The sequence below is a fragment of the Arctopsyche grandis genome, chromosome 13 (genome assembly GCF_051622035.1).
Source record: "Arctopsyche grandis isolate Sample6627 chromosome 13, ASM5162203v2, whole genome shotgun sequence".
Taxonomy (NCBI): domain Eukaryota; kingdom Metazoa; phylum Arthropoda; class Insecta; order Trichoptera; family Hydropsychidae; genus Arctopsyche; species Arctopsyche grandis.
In genome coordinates, this window is record NC_135367.1 from 3,803,248 (window position 1) to 3,816,551 (window position 13,304).

The 13,304-nt window shown below is 33.4% G+C and overlaps 3 protein-coding genes across 3 annotated transcripts in view; all 3 read right to left on the reverse strand.

Annotated features, from left to right (window-relative positions):
* LOC143921528 (uncharacterized) overlaps positions 1 to 8,876 on the reverse strand; it is a 65,852-nt gene extending 56,976 nt beyond the window's left edge. Inside the window, exon 1 of the mRNA XM_077444858.1 lies at positions 8,323 to 8,876. The gene's annotated coding sequence lies outside the window, so the exon portion shown is untranslated. The remainder of the gene's footprint in view (positions 1 to 8,322) is intronic.
* LOC143921522 (uncharacterized) lies at positions 2,174 to 8,959 on the reverse strand. The gene is made up of 3 exons (XM_077444851.1): positions 8,074 to 8,959; positions 6,650 to 6,979; positions 2,174 to 4,212 (listed from the first exon to the last, which is right to left on the reverse strand). The coding sequence occupies exons 2-3, from the start codon at positions 6,770 to 6,772 to the stop codon at positions 3,106 to 3,108; spliced, it is 1,230 nt and encodes a 409-aa protein (XP_077300977.1). The 5' UTR covers positions 6,773 to 6,979; positions 8,074 to 8,959; the 3' UTR covers positions 2,174 to 3,105.
* Positions 8,960 to 11,165: 2,206 nt separating this feature from the next.
* On the reverse strand, positions 11,166 to 12,848 carry LOC143921567 (uncharacterized). The gene is made up of 3 exons (XM_077444919.1): positions 12,633 to 12,848; positions 11,284 to 12,213; positions 11,166 to 11,189 (listed from the first exon to the last, which is right to left on the reverse strand). The coding sequence occupies exons 1-3, from the start codon at positions 12,753 to 12,755 to the stop codon at positions 11,166 to 11,168; spliced, it is 1,077 nt and encodes a 358-aa protein (XP_077301045.1). The 5' UTR covers positions 12,756 to 12,848.
* Positions 12,849 to 13,304: the final 456 nt, after the last annotated feature.

Below are 13,304 nucleotides of genomic sequence, written 5' to 3' on the forward strand. Positions count from 1 at the left end.
AAAAGCCGAAAAAAATTATTTGAACTCCGCGAACGACTTATTTTATATTTGTGAACGGAACGTCTATGAACAAAATATCGGTGTACGAAATGGCTGTAAACGAAATATCTGTGAATGACAGGTCTGTGTAAAAAGGGTCGTGCACGAACTATCGTGAACGAGTTGTCGGGATTGAACCGTCCATGATCAAAGCGTCAGTGAGATATCGGTGAATGGAGGGCCGGTGAGAGATGGCGGTATACGAAATACCATGATCGAAGCGTCAGTGAACGAAGGGTCGGTGAGAGAGATGGCCGTATACGAAATGGCTGGAGCGATTCGTCGGTGAACGGAACTTCTGCGAACGAGTTGTGTCACCGTCAGTTCCAGTGCCGCTTTTAGGGGGAGGCTGGGTCGGGTGACGCCCGGGGGCGCCGCTCTACGCGCCAAAGGCGCTTTAAAATTTAAAATTAGAGCGCCAAATGCCCTACAAAATTTTAGAGTAGAGCGCCAAAGGCGCCTCTACTTTCTTAACTCAAAAATTTGTACTCGACAAATTCTATTCATTATATGAAGGCGCATTCTTTTTTGTATTATAATTAATGTTTTCCTGTAGCAGCCACAATACAGTAACATATCGTGACGACTTTAAAGAAATAATAACAAGATTTTTTTTCGCTCGTAAGCAGAGAAATTATAATATTTTTCTGGTTTTAAATGCGTATTGTCGTAATTCAAAACATCAACGATGATCTAATTTTAGCTCAATCTTGCTCTTTAGCTTAATTTTGATATTTAATTTCAATTTTTATTTCAATATTTTGTACGCTACTGGTTTTATCCTGCTGTTTAAAAAAGTTGGCCCAAAATCGTCGTTGGTTTAGTCCATACGCAGCATCATATGCGCAAGCGTTGGCCATATGGCGCGTATTTTTGACCAATAAATCATATAAATTGGGTAAAACGTCAGTATCTTTATTATCCATGAGTATTTTAGAATTTTTTTCCGTGTTTGATTCATTAGGATATCTTTGTGGAATACAATCAATTTCAACTAGATACTATTACTATTTAACAAATGGTTGAAAAAACAAGAATTTTGGGGTTGAGGTGTACCCCATATCGATATGGGAGGGTTAAAGGCAACCAAAAAACACAGATGTTTTGATGTGCATCGTACTGTAACGTAGAGATTAGGTGAGTGGCGCTCGTAGACCGATGGTTTACTAGCGCAGATCACCTGATCTCTCGTTCCCGCCAAAATGGCCTCTACGAATGAATGAGCCGTATGCAACGGCCAATGGGATCGCCTGCCTCATCGACCAATAGTTGTTGAGCCCAAACGGGTGTAGATATGGGGCGCTCTCGGCCTGGAAACCATTCCGACCTGGAGCGCTGACGAGAGCAGACGAATAAACGACTTCTACTAAACTCCTGCGTCTTTCTCTTCGATTCTGGAAGCCCCCTCTTCACGTCCACGCAACAGTACCAACAAATATCCTCAACTCCGAATCTATTCTAGAAACGAAAAACACAATCTTAACCCTCTCATACTGTTATGGGGCATATCTCAACTTCAATAACTAGTTTTTTCATCCATTTGTTAAATAGTAATAGAATCTGCTACACTATTTTGCTCTATTACATATGCTAAAATCTTCAAAAATTATTTTTAATTCATTTACATATATGTACATATTGGTAAAAAATATCAGAGGCATCATCAATTACTATTGTGAAGGCAATTTTTTTTTTATTAAATTTTCTTTTCTCTGGTAAATTGACCAAATAAATGTCGGTTGACCATACCTGACCTGATATTATATTCGATTGCGGAGCGTTTATTCAAACAATACAATGTTTCATGTTTGCAGAAAAATTTTAGTACTTTGATTTTTTAGTTGAAAACACCTGCCTCAATATCGAATTTGAGTTATATATATATATATATATATATATATATATATATATATATATATATATATATATATATATATATATATATATATATATATATATATATATATATATATATATATATATATATATATATATATATATATATATATATATATATATATATATATATATATATATATATATGTATATGTGGTATAAATCCTAGCAGATGACGCTGTTCAGGTCCACGGTTGGGATGTGGCGGTTGAGGTGAAGACCAAACACGTGCGTTTTTCAGTCATGTTGTTTATTATAACGATACAGTCTATTAAAACTTTCCGAACATATATTTTATTGTATTCTATTTACATAATACTGTTGATACAATAATTAATAATAAAACGTAGTTTTCGATGATGAATTGAACTATATTAACTACAAAAACATAATATAATATACAGTCTCGATGATTATTTTAAATAGAAAAGAATTTATGATTAACACCAATTAAAAAAATAATTGTAACAGAACGAAAATCCTAATTAATACGAAGAACTTAAAAATTCTTATAATAAACTCTATACTTTGTGAATAAATTGAGATTAAACTGGTTTGTATATATGTACATATTTTATTTATTTATCTGTGATAGGAGAGTGTGTTTAATTCTTCACGATAGGTTTAATTGAGTTTTGGAATAATTCTTATGTAAAAAAATAATGTTTTTGTAAGTTATTTTAATAATTCCGTGAAAGTAATGTCGCGGGAGTGATTTATCTGTGATTCTGATGTCCGTGAGCGACTTGTCGCATGAGGGATTTATCTGTGAGTGTAATATACGTGAGCGATTTGTCGCGTGAGAGAAATGTCATGCGCGTAATGTCGTAATCCATATGCGATTTGTCGCGACACCTTCGTGAATGGTCGCACTCATTTGATATATAATTTTGAAAGAGACTTTGTGTGTAAGGTTAATTTAAATAAAATAAAAGTATTCAAATTCAATAAAAGTTTTACTATTAGATTTGCCAAGTTGAAGAGGTTTATATTACAAATACTGAGCGAAGCTGGGTAAAACCACAAGTAAACGATAAAGTCAAAGATGGTGTACTCAGAAATGCTAACAAAAATGATTTTGAAAAATTGCTCACAGATCGCTCACACGGAAGATTTTTCACTATTTTTTTGGTTGCCATTTATTAGAATGGCTGCAATAAAGAAATGTTATTAACATTTCTCTCCAGTATGAGTTTTATTGTGCGCACTTAGATGAGATTTTTGTATGATTTTCTTAGTATGAGCTGTTTTATGTTTCGTAAGGTTGCTATTTTGAGAAAACGATTTAAAGCAAATGTCACATTTGTATGGTTTTAATCCAGTATGAGTTCTTTTGTGTGTTGTGAGGCTGGTTTTTTTAATAAACGATTTTAAGCAAATGTCACATTGATATGGTTTTTCCCCAGTATGAGTTCTTTTGTGTATTGTGAGGCGGAAATTTTCAGCAAAGGATTTTAAACAAATGTCACAATTATATGGTTTTTCCTTAGTATGAATTCTTGTATGTACCGTAAGTTGTGATTTTTGAGTAAACGATTTTGAACAAATGTTACATTTGTATGGTTTAATTCCAGTATGAATTTTCATGTGTATTACAAGGGCATATTTTTCACAGAATGATTTTGAACAAATTTCACATGGGTATGGTTTTTCCTCAAGATGAATTCTTTTATGTATCGTAAGTTGTTTTTTTAGAGAACACGATTTTGAACAAATGTCACATTTGTATGTTTTTTTCCCAGTATGAGTTCTTTTGTGTAGCGTGAGACGGAAATTTTGAGCAAAGGATTTTAAACAAATGTCACAATTATATTTTTCCTCAGTATGAGTTGTTTCATGTTTCGTAAGTATTGATTTTTGAGAAAACGATTTTGAACAAATGTCGCATTTGTATGGTTTTTCCCCAGTATGAGTTCTTTTGTGTATTGTGAGGCGGAAATTTTCAGCAAAGGATTTTAAACAAATGTCACAATTGTATGGTTTTAATCCAGTATGATTATTAATGTGTCTTGTAAGATTACCTTTTAGAGTGTAAGTTTTGAAACAAATATCACATTTATATAACTTTTCTTTCATCTCATCTTTAACATCAGACTCATTTTCCCATACTAAATCTTCCAATAGAACTTCTTCTGGTTTGATATCCACACGCTTGTTTAGCTTCTGTTTCGAAATTTCATCATTTCGAAGACAAACGTTTCGAAATCTGTTGAACAAATCCAGATTCTTGTTACAAGGACGACATATGGTATCTGGCAATTTGTCGTCTTTCGTGATCTGCAAATGCGAAAGTTTTAGAATATAATGAATTCGAATGGCTAGATATTGAACAAACAGTTAAATACGAAAAATATTATAACAAATGACACCTATTTGTACAATCAATTTGTTGCATTAAAAATATATATTATAAAGACAATTACAATCTACAAATTGGAAAGGAAAAATAGGTGCAGAAAAATGGGTAGTTATATTTTCGCAAATAAAATTGAGAGTATAAAAATAAATTGAGAGTATATTTCATCGAGGGCATAATGAGAAGGTGAATAATATTCTCGTTAGTGGAGACTAATGAAATAAATATAAATATAAATTCTATAGATGTAAAACTATGATTTCAATTGTTGCCAAATGTATGATTATATACAGTGGCGGCTCGTCCATACGCACTGCGGTACTGCAGCACCCCCAAGGAAATTGAGAAAAATTTAATATTATTATGTATGTATATTATATGAAAATATCAATATTATTTAAGCGTGTATTAAGGTCGCCCGCACACCGATACATCCAATCATGATCATACATCGCGGTACTAATATCAGAAAGTGAGGTATCGTTTATGATTTTGTGCAGTACGGTTTTCGTTGGAATATGCCGAGTGGGCGAAGGAGGGGCGCGGGGAGGGAGCTTGCGCTAGAAGCTTGGTCTCGTACTGCCACTCCCGGCTGTACGAGACGTATTTTGCGTCGTATGCGCGCGCCCGACACCTCTCACTTTTCCTCATTCCTTCTGCTTTCGTCTTTCCTTCTATACCTCTTACACTTTCTACATTTCTACTCTTCCTTCTAAACCTCACTGTAACAGTTTTATTTCTTCTAATTTATTTGGCAAACTAATTCTTTTAAAAGCGATATTTGCACCTATTTTCGAAACAGAATCATGGCTCTAACTGTTAATTAAGTGTATCAAAATCAAGATAAGTTGAGGCAATATTTTCAAGACCTTAAATCTTTTTCCGAAAATGCCGATAAAACAATAACAGATTCTACCAATTTACTGAATACATTAAATGATGACAATTTTTTAGTTTGGCTAGAACTTTTTCACAAATTAATACCGCATATTTACAACCAAATTCAATCTATTAATATCGATGCATTTTGAATAAAAGAAAACTTTTATTGAAAATGCTTTTACTAATGCCATTATACAAATACGAGATTATTACAGCGAATTGTCTTCATCTCAGTCTTAAGAAGCCAAAAATATGTGCGATGTTATTATTAAGGATATAAAAGAGAAATATACTTTTTCTAATCGATTAATAGCTGTGAAATTATTTAATAAAGAAAATTTTGAAAGGTACTGAAAGAAAATGCCAATGGAAGATCTACTACTAACCGTTGAATCATATCCAATGCTAGATAAAGAAAAATTTCAAACTGAATTAGAAGTGTTTTACTCAAGGAAAGAAATGCATAGTATCAATGATTTATTAATATTTTTAAAACTTATTTTTGCAATCAATTTATGTAAAGTTCGTGTGGAAATAACAAAACTTATTCAAATTCTGCTTACAACTTCAACTACCTCAGAGCCAGAACGGTGTTTTTCATCAATAGAATAAAGACATACATATATATGTATAAGAAACACAATGGTTCAAGAAAGATTGACGGCTTTGTCTATGTTGTCAATTGAAAAAAATTGATTATGAAGAGTGAAAAATTTAACGAATAGGTGATGGACTTTTTTTCAAGGAAAAGGAAAAAAGACATAAGAATCAATTTTTCAATGAAATAAAATACATATAATGTTTAATTTTGATGTTAATAGTAAAATATAATCCAAACAAACATTTTTTTTTTATTTTTAATCAACCGCAGCACCCCCAGATATCTTATCCACGAGCCGCCACTGATTATATACTTAAAAATAAAGTAGTTTTGCAGAAAGCCAAATCTAATGAAAAATATACAAATTGGTGTTTAAAATGGTTTTTATTCCCATGTCTATATTTTCGTTTATTTTTGACTGTTCTTTTTCCAATTAATAAATAATAAATGTTAAAATTTGTTGATTTTATAATTTTATGCAATATAAATAAAAAAAATTAGTAGCGAGCCAAAATTTCAGGGAGATGAAAAAATTAATTGTTCTAATATTGTTGATTTTTTCGGGTAGGGGGTCTCGGATTGACTTGGAAGAAATCTGGCAACCCTATACTGAGGAAAGCATAGCGGAGAAATTGTCATCGAATTTTTTGCAACTGATCACGAAAATCGAAATTTTATTGACAAAGAAATCGAGGTTTAAAACATTGAAGAAATATCTAATGTTGTCGAATCTATTCACACTGACCAAATTGGTCTTGGTGATTATCTGCATCAAAGTATTTCAGATGAAACTAAAAAAGTAGCCGATACATTTGTTTGGTTCTACCTTAAACATATTGATCAGATTTATGAGTAAAATTTAAAGGGTAAACGACCTGCAGCTGACAGTAGGACGAAATGCGTTCCGCCAAATGTGGCTGAGGATTTCCATGGATGGAGACGAAAGCCTCGGCTGGACCAGAAGACAAGCAAAGTCTGCACTGCATTGTGAACTCCATTGAGGCAATTGCGCGAAAAGACGGATCTGCAAACGACTGTTTGCAGATCTATCAAACGTCAAATTAGCGTTCGCTGCAATTCATCCCTTCGTGAGATTTGGTCCAAAGAAGGCACATTTTAAGGTCTGGCTGCACTGAGGTCTTTTCATACTTAGTCGTACGAAAAGTATTCTTTGGTACATTTTGTATAGGTCTGTTCATGTTATAGCAGCGGTTTCCAAACTGGGAGGCGCGGACTATTGCCAGGGGAGGCGCCAAAACTTTTTAATAAAAAAATAATTTTCATACCATAATATCTACAAATAAATAAAACTTCATATCGTAGCTTAACAGTAAAAATTCAATGCATGCATGTTTATTTTTATTTTTCTTTCATTTTAATATACACATTTAGTTAGCAACATTTCTCGAAGAAAACCAACATGAAGAGGCACATTTGTAGTCGAACGATAATTGAGTGGCTTAAATAAATCAATGCAGGGATCACTTGTTCAAAAAGACAAAGTAAAAGCTTTAATTAAAAAGTTGAAGTTATGGAAATCAAAATTACAAAAGAATGAGTTGGATATGTTTTCACTTTCCAAAGATTTCTGGGCCACAGCCAATATTGAAGCAAGTAAAAATCTTTTTATTGACCACTTGGATGGTTTAGTGCTGCATTATTTCAAAGATCTTGATTTCTGTTGAAAGTTTTTGTAAATACAGAATCCATTCAACTATAATGAAGAAGACGAATTCGAGCTGACAACCATCGAAAAAGAAAAATTGATAGAAATATCATGCGATAGCTCACTAAAACAAAAGTTTCAAAATGAAACCATAATTAAATTTTGGATGAATCTTAGTGGAGAGTATGAATCTTTTTGTATTGCAAAGCAATGCAAGTGCTTCTACCATTTGTAACGTCTTATTTATGCGAAACGGGCTTTTCGGCACTAGCTGAAATGAAAACCAAATATCGAGCCAGGTTAATAGTCGAAATGGAGTTACGAGTGGCACTCTCCATATTGCCCCCAAGATTTGATAAACTTTGTGCCAATAAACAACAACATCCTTCGCATTAAATTTTGATGTGTTAGATGTAGTTTAATTAGTAATTTAATATAAAAATAAATATACGTGTTCCTTTTTAAAACATTTTTATTATTCTGTCTATTGTAGTGTTCAGTATTTATTTTTTAAATAAAGGTTTATTATTCAAAACGTGTCTATATTATTATATCTATTTAAAAATAAAAGGTGGGGAGGCGCGGAAAAAGGGAGGCGTAGTAGCATAAAGTTTGGAAACCGCTGTGTTATAGGACGGGAGGTTATGTTGTGACCGAAACTCGGCCTATGGAAACTCGTTGTAGGTAACAGAGGAAATTTATTTTCTTCAGTATACAAGTTTATTGACAGTACAGAAGATTCCCGGGGAAGTGGGCTAGTTGTATGCTTCAGGGGAAAAGCTTGGACTGAACTGGTCTCTGCGTCTGCTGTGCGGGTTTATATAAGCAAGTTCTAGGCGTGCCGTGTGCAGATATGTGTGTTGACCTGTTTTCGGAACACACGTTTTTATTCGTGTGTTGACCTTGTAGGAATCTCGTCACCGCAATCGAAACATCTATTCCGACGGAGGATACATTTCCCACTCTCAACCATTGACGTCATCTGGAGTCGAGAAACTTCCACCCCAACAAATCAAGCGGAACGACGCGAAGTCGAAGAACACCTGTATCCATTTAAGTGCAGCTGTACAAACAACAACTACATTGTAACCCATTGAACAAACATCCATACTCCCTGGAACAAAGGGCGATAAAAACTAAATCGAGTGGAACGACGCCACATATTCGAGAATTTTTCACCCTAACAAATCAAACGGAACGAACCGTATTCCTTGCATCCCTTGTACACGAGCCGTATACAGCGGACTACTATATAAACCCGCACAGCGGGCTCAACAGGCAGTCAACACACAGCAGCAGACCAAGCTATACCAACAACCAGTCGGCTAGAAGCAGCCGACGAGCAACAGAGGCACACTCACTCAACCTGCAACAACCAACATGGAAGAACCACTCCAGAACACAGCCGAATCCAGCCGCCCTGAGAACTTCCAGAATATACCTGCTTCATCAACATAACTTTTTATACACTTGTATACCCGAACTATATAATAAAAACAATTTATTCCAACAAAACACCACCGTGTGTTTCGTTAGGCCGGGATACGGTCAAAATCCACTACCCCCGCCTACAACCTGTTTTCAGGGCGTGTTTTATCAGTATGTTAACCTCAGATCTGGACATCGTTTGTTTTATAGCTATGGCATCGTTTGTTTTATAGCTAGGGCATCGTTTGTTTTATAACTATAGCATCAGCGCCAGGACGTCGTTCATTTAAGAATGCGGTAACTGCAGATACAATGTATTCTTACACGTGTGCCACGTGCGGACGTCTTTAGTTTTCAGGGCGCGTGTTGCAGTTGCATGATGACATTATTGTTGGGTTTCGTTCGTTTTACGATCGAGCGATGAACTCTTTCTTCTGGAATAGTCAAAGAGGACGTTGCTCTCGAGTTCTACATGTTTGTACAGGAGCGATGATGATGCCATCGTAAGACTTGTGTATTGTTGTGAAATATCTCCAATCACTGGCTTTGATTCGGAATTTGTACAAGTTGCGCTATATTCCTACAATGTTATCCATTACGTAGGCCTTACAACAGTAGCCGGCATTTTCTGTTCATACCTTAACAGCAGCATCCATTAACCGATTAACGTATCGTAGCCGTCTTTTTGGCCATCGTGGAGATGTACAAAAAATAACATGAAATTTGTATAAGATAAATGTACACACATAACATTTGGTTAGGATTTATTTTGCTGTTGTCTCCAGATGAAACCTATCCTATTAAGTAAGTAAGGTTTTAGGTGGCAACCTTACTGATAGATAGCTTTAAAATGATTTCGAATCGTTCAATCAAAATCTTTCTATAATCTTTCAAAAATCTACTAATACAATATATTTTCCTATTGGTAGATTCATGGTTTGTTTCAAGGGGTCAATTATTCTTAATTTAAATTATTTTTTATTTATATTATTTATTTTCAGTACTGTTGATACAATAATTAAAAATAAAACGAAGTCTTGGATGATGAATTGAACATTTATTAAATACAAAAACATATTATAATATACTCCCGTTGATTATTTTACATATAAAAGAATTTATAATTAACACCAATAAAAAAAATAATTGTAACTGAATGGAAATCCTAAATAATACGAAGAACTAAAATTTTTTTGTAATAAGCTCTTTAGTTCAATTGTACTTAAGTACTTTGTGAATTAATTGACATTTAAATGGTTTGTATATGTTTTATTTATTTATCTGTGATAGGGTGGTGTGTTTAATTCGTCACGATACGTTTAATTGAGTTTTGGAATAATTCTTGTGTAAAAAATATAACGTTTTTGTACGTTATTTTAATAATTCCGTGAGCGTAATGTCGCGTGAGTGATTTGTCCTGTGAGCGATTTATCTATGATTGTAAATTCCGTGAGGGATTTGTCGCGAGAGTGAAATGTAATGAGCGTAAAGTTGTAAGTGACAGCTTCGGGAATGGAAAACTAAACGATGGTATATTCAGAAACAGTCAAACTCATTTAATATGTAATTTCGAAAGAGACTTTGTATGTAAAATTTAATGTAAGGTTTGGGTGGTAGAATCCGTGACGTTAAAGTTAATAAAAAAACAAATGAATATATTAAAATAAATTTAAATAAAATAAAACTATTCAAATAAATTTAATAAAATTTTTACTATTAGATTTGCAATGTTTACGAGGTTTATATTAAAAATACTGAACGAAGCCGGGTAAAACCACGTAAATGATAAAGTAAATGACAGTGTACTCGAGATCGATACAATCAATGAATTCTTGTATGTATTTTAAGAACTGATTTTTGAGAAAACGATTTTGAACAAATGTTACATTTGTATGGTTTAATTCCATTATGATTTGCTGTGTGTGCTACAAGGGTGTATTTTGAAGAGAATGATTTTAAACAAATATCACAATTATATTGTTTTTCTTTAGTATGAATTCTTGTATGAATTTTTGTATGAATTGTTGTATGTATTTTAAGTATTGATTTTAGAGAAAATGATTTTGAACAAATGATACATTTGTATGGTTTAATTCCAGTGTGATTTGCTATGTGTGCTACAAGGGAATATTTTGAAGAGAATGATTTTGAACAAATATCACAATTATGTGGTTTTTCTTTAGTATCAATTCTTGTATGAATTCTTTTATGTATTCGAAGTACTGATTTTTGAGAAAACGATTTTGAACAAATGTTACATTTGTATGGTTTAATTCCAGTATGATTTGCTATGTGTGCTACAAGGGTATATTTTGAAGAGACTGATTTTGAACAAATATCACACTTATAAGGTTTTTCCTTAGTATGAATTCTTGCATGAATTCTTGTATGAATTCTTGTATGTTTTTTAAGTACTGATTTTTGAGAAAACGATTTTGAACAAATGTTACATTTGTATGGTTTAATTCCATTATGATTTGCTATGTGAGCTACAAGGTTATATTTTGAAGAGAATGATTTTGAACAAATATCACAATTAAATGGTTTTTCCTTAGTATGAATTCTCGTATGTTTTTTAAGTATTGATTTTTGAGAAAACGATTTTGAACAAATATTACATTTGTATGGTTTAATTCCAGTATGATTTGCTACGTGTGATACAAGGGCATATTTTGAAGAGAATGAATTTGAACAAATATCACAATTATATGGTTTTTCCTTAGTATGAATTCTTGTATGTATCGTAAGTTGTGATTTTTTAAAAAACGATTTTGAACAAATGTTACATTTGTATGGTTTAATTCCAGTGTGATTTGCTAAGTGTGGTACAAGGGTATATTTTGAAGAGAATGATTTTGAACAAATATCACAATTATATGGTTTTTCCCCAGAATGAGTTTTTTTATGTATCGTAAGTTTGAATTTTCGAGGAAACGATTTTGAACAAATGTCACATTTGTATGGTTTTATTCCAGTATGCTTAGCTATGTGTGTTACAAGGGCATATTTTTCAGAGAATGATTTTGAACAAATGTCACATTTTAATGGTTTTAATCCAGTATGAACATTAATGTGTCTAATAAAACTATTTCTGTGAGCGAAAGTTTTAAAACAAATATCACATTTATATAACTTTTCTTTCATCTCATCTTTACCATCAGACTCATCTTCCCATATTAAATCTTCCAATAGAACTTCTTCTGGTTTGATATGTACAAGCTGGTTTATCTTCAGTTTCGAAATTTCGTCACTTCGATGGCAAGCTTTCCGAAAACTGATGAGCAATTCCAGATTGTTGTTACAAGGACGACATATGGTATCTGGCAATTTGTCGTCTTTCGTGATCTGCAAATGCTTAAGTTTTAGAATATAATGAATTCGAAAAACAGTTAAATATGAAAAATATCATCACAAATGACACATATTTGTTCAATCAATTTGTTGCATTAAAAATATGTATTAAAAAGACAATTACAATCTTCAAATTATACTATATTAGGGGTTTATTGAATGATAAAGACAGATGTGTCCATCAGAAGCTCATTTAAGGAGCAGTATGTTATTGTTGTTTCACGCGAAAAAAAGTGCCGTAGAGGCTTCAAAATTCAATATAAATCAATCAGTTTATTGAACAAAAACGTGTAGTGAAAAATTTAAAACATTCTTAATATATTCGAGATTCTAATAAACGATTTCTCGAGAAACGAGAATCAAAGTTTCTTGAGAAATCTCGAGACGAGATTTCTTGATCACACAATCGCTACCTGCAGCTGACAGCAGGACGAGATGCGTCGCGCCAAATGTGGCTGATGATTTCCATGTATGGAGACGTAATCCTCAGCTGGACCAGAAGATAAGCAAAGTCTGCACTGCATAGGAAACTCCATTATAGCAATTGCGCGAAAAGATGAGTGACGAGAACGACTGTTTGCAGATTTATCAAACGTCAAATTGACATCCGCTGCAATTTATCCTTTTGTGAGATTTGGTCCAAAGAACACATATTTTAAAAGACCATTCGCATAGTAATTAGTAATTACTATTTATATTACAAGTCATTCTGAAAGCCCTCACAATCAGAATGACAACTGATTATTTTAAAAATCTTCAAGTCATTTGTAGGCGGGGACAATATGTGTTGACCGTATCCCGGCCTAACGAAACACTGTTGTGCTAGTTTTATAAAGTTTTATTGTTTGCCTATGGTTGTACAAAGGTATTATATTTGGGCAAAAGTATGGCGTTCAGCGGTCTCTGGATATGGTAGAGTGTCGCTGGCTCGGCATTCAGCTATGTTCAGAAGGTCTCTGGATGCGGCAGTGTGTTGCTGGCTCGTTGTTCGGCTAAGTTCAGAAGGTCTATGGTCTGCTGCTGTGTGTCGACGCTTGCTGCTGTGGGTCGACTGGCGTTGTTTGGGTTGTACCTCCTTTTAGTGT